The following is an 18,123-nucleotide window of genomic DNA, read 5'->3' on the forward strand; positions in this document are numbered from 1 at the left end:
TTTGATATTTTACAATATAATCTGTGTACCAACAGATCCCCCAGCTACCCACATTTTCACCTCCGCTACACCGAATAAGTGGCTAGAATGTGCATAGCCATTCAGCTCCATTTCCACTTTGAAGTCAACCCTTCCCATCCTCGTCTTGTATTGTGACAGAGAATGGCTGCAATAGAACCTTTTGCCACTGCAACATGAACAGCACAACGGATGTGTAGATGAAGCTGCAGTCAAGCAGAGCATCTCACCACACCACTCCTAGGATCAACTCCCCAGCACCTGGTCTTTTGGTCAATCTCTGAAACATAAGGACTTAGCTATTTAGATCAGCAATATTCCCAGAATTTTGTAGTCCTCAACAAGGATACAAGCGGCCCCATAATTTAATACAAAATAGCAACGTGGTGGGTGACTGTTCACAGCTTCTAGTCCAAAGAGGCCATCAACAAGCACTCAGGAAGGAATAACAGAGTAAGGTGCCAAGCATGTACCTGTGTTTCTTTGGCATCCTCTCCCAAGCACCAGTGACTGGTGACCACAGCCAGTAACTACGTGTTTAAAAGAGATAAGTACTAATGCCTACCTAAAGTACGTGCCTACCTACCTTCTCAGCAGTCCGGTTCCACACAGTAACAGTGTGACCCATCTTCAGTAAATTGGAGACAATGCCGCTTCCCATCAGACCAAGTCCCAGAAATCCTATCCTGAGGGGAAGACAAACATTAACGAAGAAAAGGGATTATGTAAAAGAAAACAATTGTTGTGAGCCTCTTGCGGTCTTGGAAGTGATGAAGAGCAAACCCTGGAGCATCACCAGCAAAAAAATATCACACTGCAGCCACAGGCAGAACAACAGGATTTTTAAGCTGCACGTTTCAAATTGGCAAATACTGTGCTTTACCAGCCAGCTGGTATTTGTTTTGCTTACTAAGCAACCCTGACAATTTCCGGCAGAAAGTCTTAAGCCTGCTTCAGAAGAGTAGGAAAATATTAAAAGATTAGGAGGCTGGGTTCTTTGGTTTTCAGTTATTACATTTTGTTGCTTGTGCTTTCTGTAGCTAGCTATTGCTATGCTGAAGAGAGAGGATGTGTGAATTAGCAGGTGCTTCTCTAAATATTTTTTTTTGAACAAGTTCACGTGTACAATGGCTGGCTTATACTACTGAATGATACATTACTATTTTTATTTCAGTAAAATCCAGCAAGAACTACTGCGCTACGCACCACACAAAGACATACCCGAGATCTAGTCCCTGCTCCACAGCTGTGATTTGACGGACAAAGAAAGGAACTAATATAATAGCCCAGTACAGGTCAACATGAGTGAGACAATCCCTGACATCAGCTGCCTTTCCTCCCCTAAGCTGGCAAAAGTTCTGCTCCCCCCACTTCAAGAAAAAGACAATGCACTAAGTTCCATCCCTGCAATTACCCCGCAATTTGAATCGTTTTGCAGTTATTGCTGCAAGGATCCTTTTATACATCATGCAGCTAGCTTCACACCAAAACCACAATTCTAGCAGGAAATTCTGAAGCGTTCAGTTACATGGCTGATGTAACTTCAAAATGAAGTCGGCCTCGCAGCTCCCAACAGTTAGTTCTTCACAATTAGCCACACCACAGTCGCACTGTGGCTTTCGCAAGCCTCCCGTGCTCTCCCATCTAGTCACGCTATTTTCTGTTAGAGCAAACTAATTTAGACAGGGCAGAGCAAGACACTACAGGCTCCTTAAACAGATCGACCAAGGTCCACCTGTTTTCAAGGCTCTGGAACAGTCATCTTCTTTCTCTCCCAACCCACATCTGAGCCACACTTTCCTGAGAGACTGTTTTACCTGAACAGCTTCATTATTATTTTGGTTCCCCGTGAGTACAGTTGAGAAATGATATCCCATTGAGAACGACCCCAACGGCAAGGAGCAAGCTGTGGCCTGAACTCAATTTGAACAGAGCGGAAGTTACAGAATGACACAGGAAGCTCAAGTGAAGCTGCTCTCACTCTAGAAAGGAGAAGGGGGGGGGCGTTAGAAGAAACCAGAAGTCTCACATGCTACGTTGCAAAGCTCCTGGGCTGGGAGAACGCACCTCCCTCTTCCGCTTGCCTTCTATATACGCAGGATAGCAATTAAACAACCCTAGTCAACTGCCACACACTACCAGAAAAACTAGCTTTTATCCTTCTGCATCATACAGCACTCAGAAATACTGCTTCTTCATGTTCTGCAATATACCCTGAAGAAATAGGGCAGCTGCACGAAATATACAAATATGCAAATATACCCAGGCCAGACCTTGTTTAGAATTTTTCTACAGTACAGCTCCTGTTTTGTTTCTAGCTGCCTCCCTCCCACCTCCCCCCAAATTAGAGTTTCACGCAAGGACAGAAGAGATCTCTAGTTACAGAGAAACGTTAGGTTTATTGATTCTCACAAGCTGGATATGGCTGCACGTATAAAGTGGGAAGGAGAAAAAGGAAGGGAAATGGCTGAAGTGCGTTGGAGATCTTACTTTTTGTCTGTGGGTGTGATACTGCCATTGACTGCTGTGCTGTCTGCTGCCTGGATGGAGGTGGATCCCGTTTCCTGAAAACAATAAAAAGCACACAGCTCTGGAGGAACTGTAAATCCTTATGACAATAAGGAAAATCCATCAAAGCCAAGAGCTGCCTCACCTCTTCACAAACCTTCAGCTTCTTTGTGATGGCTTGATAGCACACAGCTGGCTGTATGAAGAAGACAAAGCATTCAGAAGAAGGACAGTGCTGATTTGCTCTGCTGAGTAAACAGACTATATCCTTGCTACAAAGAAAACAGGCAGCTCACCCACACACCATCTGCAACACAGGAAAACTCTCGGGCTTCCCTCAATGGGTGAAAATAAAAACAAACCTACTGTAACATACCAAGTTATTCCCTTCCTACCCTACTCCAACAATTCAGCCTGTTTTCTGATGCAGGGACTACAAACTCCTTTCCGCAGTTCATACAACAGGCTCCCCTAGAGGCAAGGATTCAGGGCATCCCTGCTCTCACATTTGAGCCAAAGAAAATAGAACTCCAGAGCCTGACACAGAGCACCTCGCCTCATACCTGTGCTCATTATGTCAATGCAGCTGTGGAAGCCTTGTCATTAAGCTAAGAAGGCACACGGCTTACAACAAATCGCATGGTGAAGGCTGCCCCTGCCTTGGCTGCTTATTTTCAGCTACTCTTAATCTGTCTCTGCCCAGATCCTCAGCCAGGTATAAATGTTTTTTCCATTCCATTTTATCTTCTCTTTTCCTCCAGATTTTCACTGGCTGAAGATAAAATCCTGCAAGTCTTCTGACTCTTATGAGATAAATTGACTATTTTACATGGAGCTTTTCTGGTCACAGGAAATTCTCCTCCCATATTAAGCTAATTAACAAGTTCATCCAAATGAAGAAATTGGAAGGACAACTGTCAAAGACAAACAAAAAACAGTGTTTTAAAACAGAAAAACAGCTTTACCTAGCCCTCATGTTCAATCTGCAGAATTTAATAGAACAAGTCTGCCAAATCCTGGTGCTAGGAAATCTTTAATGACTTAAACTATTTGTTGTCTTCGCTGCTAAATCATTCTAAACCTAAATGTTAGGAAGTAATCAAACTACAAGACTGCATGTGAGAATCTCATTGCTACTAGGCCCCAAAGGACAGAATTTCAGAGCTGGTTACGTCTACTCCTTGTACTTAGCCCTTCATCCCAGCAAAGGGCAGGATGCCAAGCTAGACAGATTAGCAGAATGATCCTGTCTGCCAAATCCTCACCTTCTCTGTCTGGCTCAGCAGGAAGTGATGGAAGTGCGGATCACTGTCCTTCACAGGCTACAAAGAAAAAAAAAAAAACAGACTCAGAAACCTCCCAGAGAGTCACTGAGCAACCACAGCACTACTCCCTTGTTCTCCCAAGCTGCATGACAACAATAACTTAAGGTGTAAAACATTCAATATATAACAGCTGTATCAAGCAGCCTGTTTCGATTAAGCAGTTTACACTGTTTCATTCTCAAAAGCAAAGCCTCCCCTATCACAGCTTGACTCCATTCCCTCGGGTCCTACCACTAGTCACCAGAGAGAAGAGATCGGTGCCTGTCCCTCCACTCCCTCTCATGAGGAAGCTGCAGGCCGCGATGATGTCTCCCCTCAGCCTCCTCTTCTCCAGGCTGAACAGGCCAAGTGACCTCAGCCGCTCCTCATACATCTTCCCCTCTAGGCCCTTCACCATCTTCGTTGCCCTCCTCTGGACACCCTCCAATAGCTTCACGTCCCTTCTGTACTGTGGTGCCCAGAACTGCACACAGTACTCAAGGTGAGGCCGCACCAGCGCAGAGCAGAGTGGGACAATCCCTTCCCTCAACCGACTAGCAATGCCGTGCTTGATGCACCCCAGGACACGGTTGGCCCTCCTGGCTGCCAGGGCACACTGCTGGCTCATATTCAACTTGCTGTCAACCACAACCCCCAGATCCCTCTCTGCGGGGCTGCTCTCCAGCATCTCGTTGCCCAGTCTGTACGTATAGCCAGGGTTGCCCCGTCCCAGGTGCAGGACCCGGCACTTGCTTTTGTTAAACTTCACGTGGCTGGTGATTGCCCAGCTCTCCAATCTGTCCAGATCCCTCTGCAAGGCCTTTCCACGCTTGACAGAGGCAACAGCTCCTCCCAAAAACAATTATTTTCCAGCTTCCAAGAAATTTCTTAAAACAGTATTCTGGGAGTTGGCTGGACATTAATCCTAGCAGTCACATGGTAGGCAAACCCATATTAACAGCAACAAGAACTGGAGCCCATGTGTTTTATCTGCCCAGTGAGCATCCTAAGCACTATTGTAGAATCACGCTCTTCTTACCCTGCCTTATCATTTAATTATTTATGTACAAAATGGAAGGTTTCCAAAAGCTATTTAAGAGTGAAATTGAAGTAAACTACCCTATACCACAGTATCCATACAGGGAGAGACTATCCACATCTTCTCTTCCAGTTTTGGGAAGCCAGTCACAGAAATATTTTTGAAACCAGAAGTACAAAAAACATGTGCAGTAGGTGAGGTGTGAGTTTGCAGATGATTCTACAATGACTGAAATATCACTTTTCAACATACTTACTAGTTGCCCAGGAGACTGTCAAGCTTTGTTACAATACAGAATGACATAAAGAAAGCATCTTTTTGGTCCTACAGGAGTAAGGGAAAATCTCTATTCCACAGTTGAGATAAAAGGCTCTAGATCATCTTCTACAAGCTCAGTTCCTAGATCGATTATGCTGTAAAGAAAGCCTAGAGCTTCTCACCTCACTGACGCTTGGTGGCCATTTAAATCCAGCCACTGTTCCAGTCATCACTCTCTTCACTGTACTTGACTCTGGAATTGTGAGGTCCTGAGAAGATATGAGGAAGATCAGAAAGAGTTTACAACCTGGCTCAGTAGCTGATAACAACATGTTGATCATAAGATCATACACAGTTTTGAAAAGCACTACACACGCTCTTCCATGAAGAGGTAATACTGAAAGCACACAGTATTATCAATGCAGGTGACGTTAAAAAAACAAAACCGACATGAACTGCCAAGAAGGGAATTCAACCAGTTACATATGAAGAATGGATTGTCCAGAAGCTGCAACAGTAATCATTGCGCTTGTGTAATCATGCGGTGAGCAGAGAAACGAACACACTTGATCCAGCATTTCCCTCTGGTGGATGCAAAAAGCTAAACAAATGGGTAAAGAACATCACCACAGTCAAGCAGAGCTTTGAACTGTTCTAATCTTCTACTGCCATCAAAACCAAAGAAAGTGGCCTACCTGTTAGCAGAAGCTTCTAAGTGTATATCTGATACAGTCACATCTGCTCAAGTTTGCAGAACGCATGAGACATGAACTGGTATGTGGACTGCTCCCATTCATTAACAGACCCCAATTTGTCATGTCATGATGATATTAATGCATCATTATTGTACTGTAAGTTTTAATATATGCATCCTTATTTCCAAAGATAACGGTTAAAACATGTGTCTTCATGCTATATGAAGAGACTGTGCAAGACTCCTATGTACTGGGTGTTATCTTCCTGAAATGAGGGTTCAGAAACGAAACACCCTTCAGGAAAATGCACGGTGTATCTTGGTGTCCACACAGAACCACGAGAGAAGAGCACTTTGCAAAACAGGTAAGAGCAAGATGGCTGTAGGTAACTCATATTGATACAACTGTTTCAGCTGATAGCAGGGACAATTTAGACTTCAGCCTCCAATCTCGAAGCGCCATTTCAGTCTAAGGAACACCTTGCACACTAAAATTCTCTCTTTAGAGACCACACTGCTGCTTCAACTGGCAAAGCATGGGTGAAGACCACTCTGATAACATATGATCGTGCTGGTCCTTTGAAAATATCCATATACACTTGAAAATGAGAGTATGTGAATGATCACGTATGCCTAAAGAGCATTTCTAGATAGAGCACACCTCAGCAACAACTGGATCCTTGAATTTTGTGCACGCTAAGTGCTTGGAAAACTAGAATTTGGACTGTGAACAACAAACCCAGATCCCAACATTGCAGTAATTCAGAACATTAACAAATGTTTTCTCCTTTTAGGATTAATATTTCGGGGAAGTTATGAGAACAAGGCAAGCAGAATACAAGACTTTAAAGTTATTTCACAGGCTGAAAAATAGTGTTATGACATAATAATTTTATAGTGATTTCTCTAATTGTCAGTACATTACTTTTCTGAACTTGTAAAAGTTATTTCCTAGAGAAACTCACTCACTTTCATGGTCTGAGGCCAAACATTTATCACCTAGCTGGCCACCACTTTGTGACAAGCTGTTTAAACCCACCACGCTTGTAATTCCCCAGTAAAAATTCTGGTGCCACAATTAAGTCACTCAGCACTCTCTCCGATACCCCAAAGCAGCTAATACAGTAAAAACTAAGCATGTAGCATGTTAGCACTATCGGAATTCTCACAGCCATCAGTTTTGATCAATTTTGGAATGAACTTAGCTCAAAGACAAAAGCATTTTGCATCAGAAAAATAGGCCAATGGGCTTATTGTAATTTGAACATACAATGTGACTATAGCAACACTTTGGAAGGAGAAAGTAAGTTCTAATAAAGTGTATTCCTGCATGAGTCACTCTAATTATTAGTAAGAATTCACAAGTATGCATCCATTCCTCCCCTCTTCCAACTCCCCCCAAAAGGAGAAACTCATGGTCTCTTCTGCATGGTCTGATTTAACAGAAGTCGGCTCAAGAAAAAAAAAAAAAGCCAGTATTTCTTTCATCAGCTTCATTTTACTACCAAGGCATCAAGACAGAGTTTGCTGTTCAACCTGTTATGGCCAATCCAGTAATAATTTTGGAGATCAAAGACTACCATCTTGAGTTGCATCCTGAGGTATACTGAAAGCAAAGATTGTGAAGCACAGCAGAACATGATCCCTTTGAAGTACTGGTGAGAAAGCAGGCTGATGCAGGGTGTTATCAGCTGAAGTCTCCCAACAGTCTTCATCTGAAGTCTCCGATGGAACATATGCATTGTAAAAATCCACTGAAATACTTATCCTTTTGGAAAAGGAAGATCTGGAACTCAACACGGAGTTCCACAATAAAAAAAAAAAAAGGCTGGAACTCTAGATGACTGCTGGCTCCTGTTGCTGTCACAACATCCAGATGTAAAAGGGAAGTAACAAGGATAAAATAACGCTCTTATGCTGGACTTTTGTAACGGAGGAAGGAAATAGATCCTATAGCACAGAAATTGAAACAAATAGAAAGAATTCTTCTGGTGTATTCTCTCCATGCTACAAGAATTTCTTCTTTAAGCCTTTGCCCTTAAGAACACCTTCATCCTCAGCACTTACTAAGGGTGTGTTAAGTGACTATAAATCACTTGATCACACAAAGCAGATGAAATGGGACAAGTCAGGAATCAGATGAAGACCCACATCTCCTCACTAATCCTTCCCACATGAACTGAATTTGAGGGATGGCAAGATGGAAGGTGGAATCTCAGGAGACAGCTCTCAAAGCCCTCTCCAAGATTTGAACGGAGCCATTTAATAACTGCAATAAATTCACAGAAAGAATCAACAATATGCTCGCCAAAAGTATCTGACAACCAATCAGTCTAGAAGAAGCAACATGGAACAGCTTAAACCACCTGATACTGAATTGACTCGTCCTGCTGGCCTGTTATTTAAGGCGCCAGTCATTCCTAGAATCCACCTGCAAAGTCCACAGGGCACTGGCGGACATGCACAACACAAACCTTCTCATCCTTGGGTGGACGCCCCCGCTTTCGGGGGCTCTGATCCTGGGCTCTTTTCAAAGGTGACTTTGATCCTCTCTCTGATGATACAGAAGAAACCCTCTTTTTTCCTTCCCCTGTGCCCTTCTTCAGCTTCCCTTCAGACAAGCTGGCTTTGCGTTTCTCTTCACCAGCAGATTGCTTGCCTCTTTCTTCACTGGAATTACGTCGATTCTTCTCTTCACTGGAGTTATGAGAAGATGCCTGAGAGATTACAGAATAGAAGATGGTAAGGAAAGAAGAGAAGAGCTTGAATGACTTTTATGTAAAACCAAGGATGTGAAGAACCCTGTGCTGATTATTATCAGGCAAATCAACAGCACGGTAACACGAAAACTAGGTATTTGTTAGCCCCTTGAAGCCAGTGAGTGAAGTTGCTGGTCAGCTCACCTGCAAAAACACATCAGTTTAAGTAACTGAGTAATAGAAGGGGCCACGAAGATTAGCTGGGAGTGCGTGCACATATATGCACTTCTACTATACTTAAGACGAGATCAGTAGATATTAAATTCTAGGCCAAGACTTAAGACTGATTTATAAATTCATCATAAGCAGATCAATTAGCCTCTTCAGTTTCTCCATCAGTATTAGAATACTTTTTCCCCCTCCTCCTCAAACAAGACTGAGTGGGGAAGAAGAGAGGATGCGGGGAAAAAAAGACACAGGAATGAAAACCATGCCCCCCTCCCCCCCAAACTTGACAGAAGCAATGAACTCCTTTCAGATAAAAGATACATTTCACCATCGTTCATACCAAGTCTTGTTTTGATGCACACAGTAAAGAACCACCCACTCACCTGATCCTTGCCTTTGGTTTTTCTAAGGAACTCCTCTACAGCATCCACGGCTTGCTGGAAGCGCTTACCCTTGTTAATCTTTATCATTTCCTCTTTGTGAAGGTGATACGGCTTCAGCTGCTCCACTTTGATCCAAGCACTAGAAATCAGAAAAAATAAGTTATATTCTCCAAACAGCAAATTCCTCAGCCACTCTACTTCTAGAAATACAGATACACTTTCTTCCCCAGAGCAATTGATGATAGCAACCCAAATTCACTTGTTTTCTACAGCTTGAAGGACTGTAATGTCTGCATTCACTGAGAATTTACTTCCGGCACTTTTACTTGGTTTCTCCCTCAGGTTTCACATCCTCTTGTGCTAGCACTGCTCCCCTCTAAGCGCTATTCACATACTCTATCAGCAGACCAGCTTTTGGATATGATCATAGGCACTTGTTCAGTACAAAGGCAGTCTAGTGGCTGTTCTTATATCACCAGTAGAAACACCTGCAATCACATGCCTCCGTATTAGGTAGCCCCCAACACGAATCTGTTCATAAGGCTGTTAGAAGTGGAGGCCACATAATTCAAAGCGATCAATCCCTTGCTCAAACACATTGTGTACAAGTGTCTGCAAAAACTGGAGAAAGAACAAAATTAGATACCTCACAAATGAAGTAAGTGCAAACACCACAGCTCATTGCCAGGTATATTTCTAACGTACCTTGACATTCTGCACAATAACAGCGTTTTCACTTTGGAGGAAAAAGAACAGTTTTCTTCATTGTTACTATTTGACTTAAGGTAAACTGGTACAGTAGCAGAGTATTCACTTGACTGCAGTTGAAGAGGAAACTCAAAAGACTTCACCATTTCCACGGCTGCTGAATAGGACCTCTTGACATTTATCAAATGGGTAAGTTTTCAACTATAGGATGACAACTTCACTTCCCTTCTGATTGGCAAGCTCTTCTACAACTCATTCACTGCAGCTTAAGGGAACACCTTAGCTTTCATTATTCCTTGTGGTTTTCACAGGGATTAGACTACTTTCCTCTCTCCTCAGACTCAAGCCTAGACTTATTAGCCACACTGTTAAAAAGCTACTTCCACCTTACTGAAAATACACCTAAGTTTTAGAAAATCTTTTTGAGCCAGGATGGTTTTTTTTAGCATATAGCAGCCCAGCACGGAGTATGAGCCAGTTGAATTGATTTTCTCTGGTCCCCAAACATCCCTGTGTTACAAACACTGAATAGTCTTGATTATACATCTTAAACATTCTCCAGTACTGTCTAGCTCCTGTAAGCAGGTGAAATGGTTTAACAGATGCCTCTTTAGAAATCATGTCATGCAATTAAGCTTAACATAAAGGTGAAAAAAAATGATAAAAACTACTAATTAAAAATTATTTAAAAAAATAATAAGTCAATTGCTTTGCTGGATCCTGCTTGCCCTCTCTTCATGAGTAAACCTGGCAAACCCTTTAAAACTTCGCAGAGAACTTCACTGGCATTAACCACTTTTTGTAGTTAGAAAACAGCTTCCTGAATGTAGACTTAAACTTTTTTGTATCCCGTATAGGGAGAGATAAGGTCTCCTGCTAAAACTGACTGCAAAAGCACCAGCATCCTTTCCATACTGCCAGTCATAGCCTGGAAGCAGAACCCAGTACCCTCCTGCACACGAAGCTGAATCTTTTTGCTTAGTTTACATCATCTTCAGAACAACTGACTTAACATACCAGAACAAGTCAAATCATTACTTTCAGCCTAGAGCCTGCACATTAGCAGCTGTTCAAAGAACCTTTCCACAGCTGCCCAGACATTAGTGAAATATCCAAACATTCACTTCGATGCAAAGCCTTTCTGTGGGACACTCAGGGACAAAGCACAACTAGGTACTACCAGCATCAGCTTTAAGTCTTTCCATTGTGCATAGGAAATAAAGGAAACAAACTTGGGGGTACATTACAATAAAGCACAATAAGCACTGTTCCCAGATTTAAATTTAAAAGTAAGAACAGTTTTTTCTTCCACGGTGTTCTCTTAGGTTTCTTTCAGCCTGCACATACTATCCCTCTTTGCTGTACATGCTCATTAGTTTATTTTCCCATTACTTCTCCTTTGGGATAGAGAAAGTCTGAAGTACAAAGCTTTACCTTCAATGACTGGAAGAGGAAATTTTTGCACTCATGCTCACATGGGACAAAGAGCTAGAGATCTCAGAGACAAACTAACAAGTGAAAAACAGTCTTAAGTGCTGCCTCAGGGTAAAATAACTGAGAAGGGTCTTTTCCTTTCCAGTTTACCCTTTGTGTGTCACCTACTTGGATAACCTTCTGTAAGATACAGACATGGCTTTTGACACTGGATGTCCAGAAAGCATTTGTGTGTTTCAGACACCTGAAATCTAATGAATAAATGTGTTTGCTGGGAAGTTGTTTACATACCAGATCTCTACTAAGCAATAACCTCATGGCCAATACTCAGATAGGAGGTCTCTAGGTGTGCTGGCTCTGGCTGGGATGGAGTTCACTTTTCCCTGCAGCAGCCCATACAGCACTGGGCTCTGCTCTTGCAGCTAGAGCAGCACCGGTATCACACCAGCAGTGTGTCCATTACTGAGCAGTGCTGACAAAGCATCAGGACTCTACAGACCCTGCCAAAACCAGTAGGCCAGGGGTGGGCAAGGAGTGGGAACAGGATATCATCAGGGCAGCTGACCTGAACAGACCAAAGGGATATTCCATACTATATGGTGTCACATTCAGCACTAAGAGGGGGGGAAGGGGAAGGAGAGGAGGGGCTCTCATTATGAAGATATTTGTCCTCCCAAACAACTAATACAAGTATTGAGGCCCTGCTTCCCAGGACGTGGTCAAACATTATTCTCTACTTCCCATCAACAAGCAATTTTTTTTCCTCTCTCTGTGCTTCTGCACAGCCTTTGCTTGTTTTTCCCTCTTCCTTTTTCCTTTAAGGAAATTATCTTTATCTCAACCTGTGTGCTTTTTTTTTTTCTTCCCCCTGCTCTGCCGTGGGACCCATGGGCTGCAGGGGGACAGCCTGCTCCACCTCCTGCACTGCCCTGGCTGTCTGCAGGGCTGGTTCTCACTCTTCTCTCCTCCAACTCTTGTTGCGCAGCAGTTCCGCGCGCCCTCCCCCCACCCAGCCCCTTTCTTAAATCTGCTCTCCCAGAGGTGCAACCAGCATCACTTGCTGGCTCAGCTCTGGCCAGCAGCGGGTCTCTTTCGGAGCCGACTGAATTTGGCTCTCGTCTACGATGGGGCAGCTTCTGGGCTCTGCTCACAAAGACCACCCCTGCAGGCCCCCTGCTAACAAACCCTTGCCAGGTAAACCCAGTGCACTAGGATGCAACGTACAAGGAACTATTTTTCTCCTCACTTGGCAATGCATTAACGCCCCCAGAAAAGGAATTAGTGACATTACATTACTGAAGCTGTCATATTTAAAATCAGATTGCATTTATACTGCCACACAGAGTCATCCAATATCCATAAAGAATGGATTAAATATAAAGTTAAAAAACGTTAAAAAGATCATAGAATATCCAAGTTGGAAGGGACCCACAAGGATCATCAAGTCTGACACCTGGGTCCTCAAAGAACCACCCCCAAAAAAAATCAGATCGTGTGTCTGAGAGCATTAATACATTTTTATGTATGAGATACATTTTACTAATGGGCTTCTCTGCTAATTTCTTCATACCCTTCCTCATCTCCCTCAATATGTCATTCTTACAAAGCCCCTGCTCACTGTAAAAATCCACATTCTATTCACAAACAATAATCAAAACTTTAAAAGCTTGTGAAGCAGAGGCAAGTATGAATGTGACCTAGAGCTGCATGGAAAACAGTGCCATAGAAGAGAGACAACCAGAGACAGCATTTTGAAATCCGTGACAGGAGCTTAGGACAGGTAAGATGACCTTAAAACGCACCATTTCCTAGCCACTCTTCCAGTCTAAAGATACCAGTTCCTAATGATACCTTGAAAAACCCTAGAAAGATTGGAGAAAGGGGAGTAGCAGAAACTTCACAAATACTTTTTGCAAGCCTTACAGTTAGGTCTGCAGAACGGTGGCACTGTATCTCCAAGGTTCTTTTACTTAGTAAAGCCTGGGAACGTTCAAGTTTACAGAGCACCAGTTTAAAGTCCCACATGAAATGTTAACACAATCAGTCTGAAGTCAAAAGAAAACAGGTTGGCTATTTGCAAGATCTGTGTTGGTGAACACACAACCAAGAAACAAAATGCAGAAATAAGGACAGGGTTCCTGACATGAAAAGGCTAAGCCCCAATTTTCATCAGTATGACAACTCAAACGGCAGAACTCTCTAATTTGATATGTAAAGCTTTTAATGGCAAACAGCACAAAAATGATCACAACAAGTTAAACCAAACATCCACGCAACTGAAAGGAAGGGATATTTTGCAGAAGAACAAGCAGAAGTTCAACGTTGATAGAAGTTGTAAGTGGTAAATTTTTCAAATTTATGCAATTGTAGTGTATTTTACTACAGTAAAGGAATGTGTAATTTATGCAGTAACAGAAACTTTGCAGAGTACTTAAACTTTCAGAAATATCAGCAAGAAAAGAACAAGTTTTGACTATAGTAATTTTCATCTATGGCACTCTGCCTACAGAGATGTCTAACAACATCCCAGCTGGCTCTGGCATACAGCAGCTCAACTGCAGCCGAGCTCTGCATGGGATATGCCCATCTGAAAAACAGTAGCAATGTAAGCTAACCCTGTGTCAGCTCAGCCTACAGCCTCTGAGTCTATGAGGATTCCCAAAAAGTATCACATTCAACACCTGGCAAACTTTAACCACGTGTTTTCTGACATCGGGATCTCATATAATGTTTTACAAAGACTACTTCCGTAAATTTCTCTCCCCCTGAAAACCAGGGAGGACAGTGGCAGAAGAAGAGGGTACGTGCTGGCATCACAACAGTATATGAGAGATGGGAAGACACCAAATGCTGTGCCAAGATCGTCAGGCCTAATGCAAATAGGTTGCAGATCATTAGTTACCTTAGATTACAAGCTTCTTTCATTTTTCCTTACACACTTGCCATTTTTCCTTACTACATCAAGTCAGGAAGTGACATCCTGACCCCATGGCATTTACTGAGACTATTTAGTTTTCTACCGATGCTTCAAAAAGGTGCTGTGTGTTAAGAATGAGCTGCTCCAGCTTCCTATTAAGACTGATGCAGATGATGCAAGACCATGACTATGACAGTATAGCTACAGCGTATGTACATGCACACACGTCCACAGCCCTGATGACTGCAGAACTCTCCCTGATACTTCCATGAAGAAAACTGTGCTGAAGAGTGACAGCTTCATAATAAAAAGCAATGATTTTTATTTTTTTTCCAGTTTTGAAAATGTCATAATGAATTTCCTAACAGGCCATGAAATGTCAGAACATTCTGAACTGGATGGAGTACTCTAAGCATTTCTGTAAGACTGGTAGGCTATGGACCCGCCAGCCTTGTAACTGCTAACTGCCATAAATAAATACACACAGCAATTCTTACAGCTGCTGCCCTTGATTACTAGAATGATGTACAAATATTTCCTAAGACATGCCTGTAGCTTGTCATAGGAAATGGAAAATAAAAGGCAATCTGAAAAGCTATTTAAGAAACACAGTTGAAAACAAAGGTAAGAGGTCAATCTTCCATTGCTATTTAGAAAGACTAAAAGAAAATTGTAGTTTATAATCCATCAACTGTATGCTGTTACATGCTTGTCAGTTCCATGGGCAGGAAACATCAACTCTTCTTGATTTTGGATGAAGAATCATTTTGATGTGACTTACTCTGAGGACAAATACTCAGAAAAAAAGTCCTGGGCAGACTAGGAATTCTCACTATTAGAGAAGAATTTAGAGAACAAGTCAATAAGAGGCATTATGTGAGCACGTGCATCACGATTAAGGAAATCACTTAGAATAGGACATGGATATTATATCACCACTACGAACATCAAGGTGCCTCTCACTATGCTAGAGCACAGGTGTACATCACAGTTTAAATTAATCAGCAAATTCCTCTTCCACATTAAAATGATAAAATGAGTGCAAACCCATTCTTACCTTCAAGCAGCTTTCTCCTTAACCTTTGGTATGAGAAACTGGAGCCACAAAGGTCAGAAGGAAATAGCTTTTTACTAGCATTTTGGAATTCCTCAGAAGAAAATAGTCTATCCATATTCTGAGATTGCCTAACTACTGACAAACTGGCTGGCAACCACCCTGAAAAGTGTCCAAGAAGGACTCTACCCATTAACTACCATTGCCTTCACCTTACACAAACTGACCAATAACCAAAAGGTCTGCGTCCAAATATTAAACCTTGACAGAATAAAGCAGTAACAGAAGAGCTGTAAAATTGGATCAATGGTAATGTCACCTTGCAACCTTGAAAGGTATGGAAAAAGCAAAGCACAAGAAAACAGGAGCAACATGCACTAGAATACCAGTATGAGCCAGTGTGTATTTATCATACCACGAACTACAGTCAGCGATAGGAGTTCTGCATGCTCCCATTTGTAATTCTGTTCATTAGATAGAGATTTTCTTAATTTGTTATTTCCACTGTTTATATATGTCTTAAAAAAAGTTATTTGTAAAATGCATTAGTTTACTTACAAAAAATAAAAGGATTTCCCCTTGATGCTCATATGTTAAGTGAAATCACTTAAAATTTTCATGACTTGGTTCTTTGACTATGCTCAAAGACAAGGATTTCTCACAGTTCTAACACCGCCATAACTCAGGAGAGAACAGGCACACAAGATTCTCTCTCCTGTCTATCAATATTACTTTATAAGAGCAGCAAAGAGGACAGTATTTATTTCTATTTAATTTTCAGATAGGGTATGCAAGTCAAAACGAGCAAGCTTCTGAACTGTGATCATCTAGCAGGAAATGATTAAATTTCAAAAGCAACAGGGAGAGCGGGAGGAAGGCAGGCGTGTGTGCAAGCACTACCTTCCTGTGTTACATGGTTGGATTTTCCCTAGAAAGAATACAGAATCATGTAATAGACCCCCAATTATTTTGTAGATCTGAACTCTACACTTGCAATAATGTTGCTAACCTCAGCTACAGTACCATAAACATACAACCACTTCTTCCAAACTTGTCTTAATACAAAACACCTCTGTATTTGATCCAAAAACATGAAATTGAAGAAACAAGAGCAAATGATTAGGATAGAAAGAGACAGATCTCAGCTTTTAGAGCCTGATTAGCTCAAATATCCATTGGCTAACAAGAAAAAAAAATCCTTTGCCCTCAAATCAACATTCACCTACTGTATGTTACTAGAGATCCTACAAACCTTCCTATTAGTGTGCAGCATTCATTTCTACCCCATCAAGTTTAGATACCAGTTCTTAATGGATTTTTTTTTTTTTTAATAAGCAAGAATACTGTTGAAAACAGTTCTTTTAAGCAACATCCCTTTCTTGGTTCTTGTTACTCCTGTCCCTACCAGAAGTAACATGTTTGCTAATCTCCTGCAGGTTTCTCACTTATTGCATGACTGAACACCAAATAGCAGCAAAGAAAAAAAAAAAACAGGAAAACTGGCAACATAATTTTTGGCTTCAAGAAGTAAGTTTCATTTTTCTCTCCAGATTGTAAACATCTAAGTCCAAGACAACTATGATCTTTTATGCCTATTTGGAACCAATAAATTCTGCTTTGCAAAAAGAGTCTACTAGTTTTTGCTGCCCTATGCTACAAAGTCTCCCAAAGGCGCAGCAAGAACGTTTTCAGTCTTCAGGCATGAAAATATATTCTTATTATGAGTGGCAAGCATAAAGCCATGTTATTCTTCCAGCACAAAAATGAATGAATGCTCTTCACTGTACCTGTCTCAAACAGTTACATGCTAAAACCTAACCCAGGACCGTCACACCTACTCCCTTACAAATGGCAAGCTACCAAGAAGTTTCCTTCACAGCAGCAACTAAAATCCTGGTGTAACTGAGTACAGGAGTCTTCCAAGTCTTCATACACCCACTTGTGTATCTATAGCATGCAATAACAGATGAATTTTTATTGCATATTAACTAAAAACTTCTACAAATTTACACTTAGCCGTGTTAGCAAAAGTTTCTTCCATGAAAAAAAAGCATGTTATATGGAACAGCACTTTCACCAGATGAAAACAAGCAGTACATACTGATCTTCTGTTCCAAAAAACTTCACAAAGAAGCACTTTTTTCCACGAGGTTTCTTCAGATCTTTAGGCGGATTAACAATCTAAAGGTAATTAAAAGTGAAAGTTAAAAAGCACGTAAAGAAAGGTTATACTCTGTAACTTTATTATCCAGCATTAGAACTCTTGTAGATTTTTATTTTTAAACCTAACAAGAAAGAGAACTTAAAACTATTACAAGTCTTTTAATTAGAGATGTAACCCATATATTTCTTTAGATACGCTTATGCAGCAGCAGATTGAAAAAATACCCAAACTCCACTGATACATCACTACGTTCTTAGTGAGGTTCCCTGTCCTGAGTAAGACAGGGATCTTTTTAAAATTTATAAAGCCAAATGGCATTCATAAACATTTGTTCAACTTAGTTAAGTTTAAAATTCATATTCAAAACATCGTCTTTGCTCCCAAATTAGCTTACTTATGAAGTTTGAAGTATTAGAGAAGAGAAAATCAGTCCTTCTCTTACACAGATGACACCTGAAAGACTGCAGGCGAGCCTGGTTTTAACCTGATTCAACAACCAGAGTGAAACCAAGTATTTATGGCTGTCAGCCACATTAACAACACTTTTCCCCCCTGTGGCATGCTTTTATCTCAGCATTTCCAGTCCTCATACCTACACTGGAAATAAAAACAAAGTTCACAGAATCACAGCATATCCTGAGCTGGAAGGGACCCACAAGGATCATCGAGTTCAACTCCTGTGGCCCCAAAGGACCACCCAAAAAAAAAAAAAATC

General features: G+C 41.5%; 2 protein-coding genes across 10 annotated transcripts in view; one reads left to right on the top strand and one right to left on the bottom strand.

Annotated features, from left to right (window-relative positions):
* HAPSTR1 (HUWE1 associated protein modifying stress responses) overlaps nucleotides 1–18,123 on the top strand; it is an 824,185-nt gene that overhangs the window by 521,238 nt on the left and 284,824 nt on the right. The gene's annotated exons all lie outside the window — the stretch shown is intronic.
* The window catches only part of GLYR1 (glyoxylate reductase 1 homolog), a 28,302-nt gene that overhangs the window by 7,200 nt on the left and 2,979 nt on the right, over nucleotides 1–18,123 (bottom strand). For 7 of the 9 annotated variants that reach the window (XM_035549202.2, XM_050713742.1, XM_035549200.2 and 4 more), the window contains 8 exons: nucleotides 17,346–17,425; nucleotides 9,132–9,270; nucleotides 8,296–8,538; nucleotides 5,310–5,396; nucleotides 3,792–3,848; nucleotides 2,672–2,722; nucleotides 2,509–2,582; nucleotides 605–704 (listed from right to left, as the gene is read on the bottom strand). In XM_035549202.2, coding sequence (XP_035405095.1) covers nucleotides 605–704; nucleotides 2,509–2,582; nucleotides 2,672–2,722; nucleotides 3,792–3,848; nucleotides 5,310–5,396; nucleotides 8,296–8,538; nucleotides 9,132–9,270; nucleotides 17,346–17,425 — 831 coding nt within the window. The remainder of the gene's footprint in view (nucleotides 1–604; nucleotides 705–2,508; nucleotides 2,583–2,671; nucleotides 2,723–3,791; nucleotides 3,849–5,309; nucleotides 5,397–8,295; nucleotides 8,539–9,131; nucleotides 9,271–17,345; nucleotides 17,426–18,123) is intronic. The other 2 variants (XM_050713745.1, XM_050713744.1) reach the window with 1 other exon arrangement.

This window comes from Cygnus atratus, chromosome 15 (assembly GCF_013377495.2).
Source record: "Cygnus atratus isolate AKBS03 ecotype Queensland, Australia chromosome 15, CAtr_DNAZoo_HiC_assembly, whole genome shotgun sequence".
Classification (NCBI taxonomy): Eukaryota; Metazoa; Chordata; class Aves; order Anseriformes; family Anatidae; genus Cygnus; species Cygnus atratus.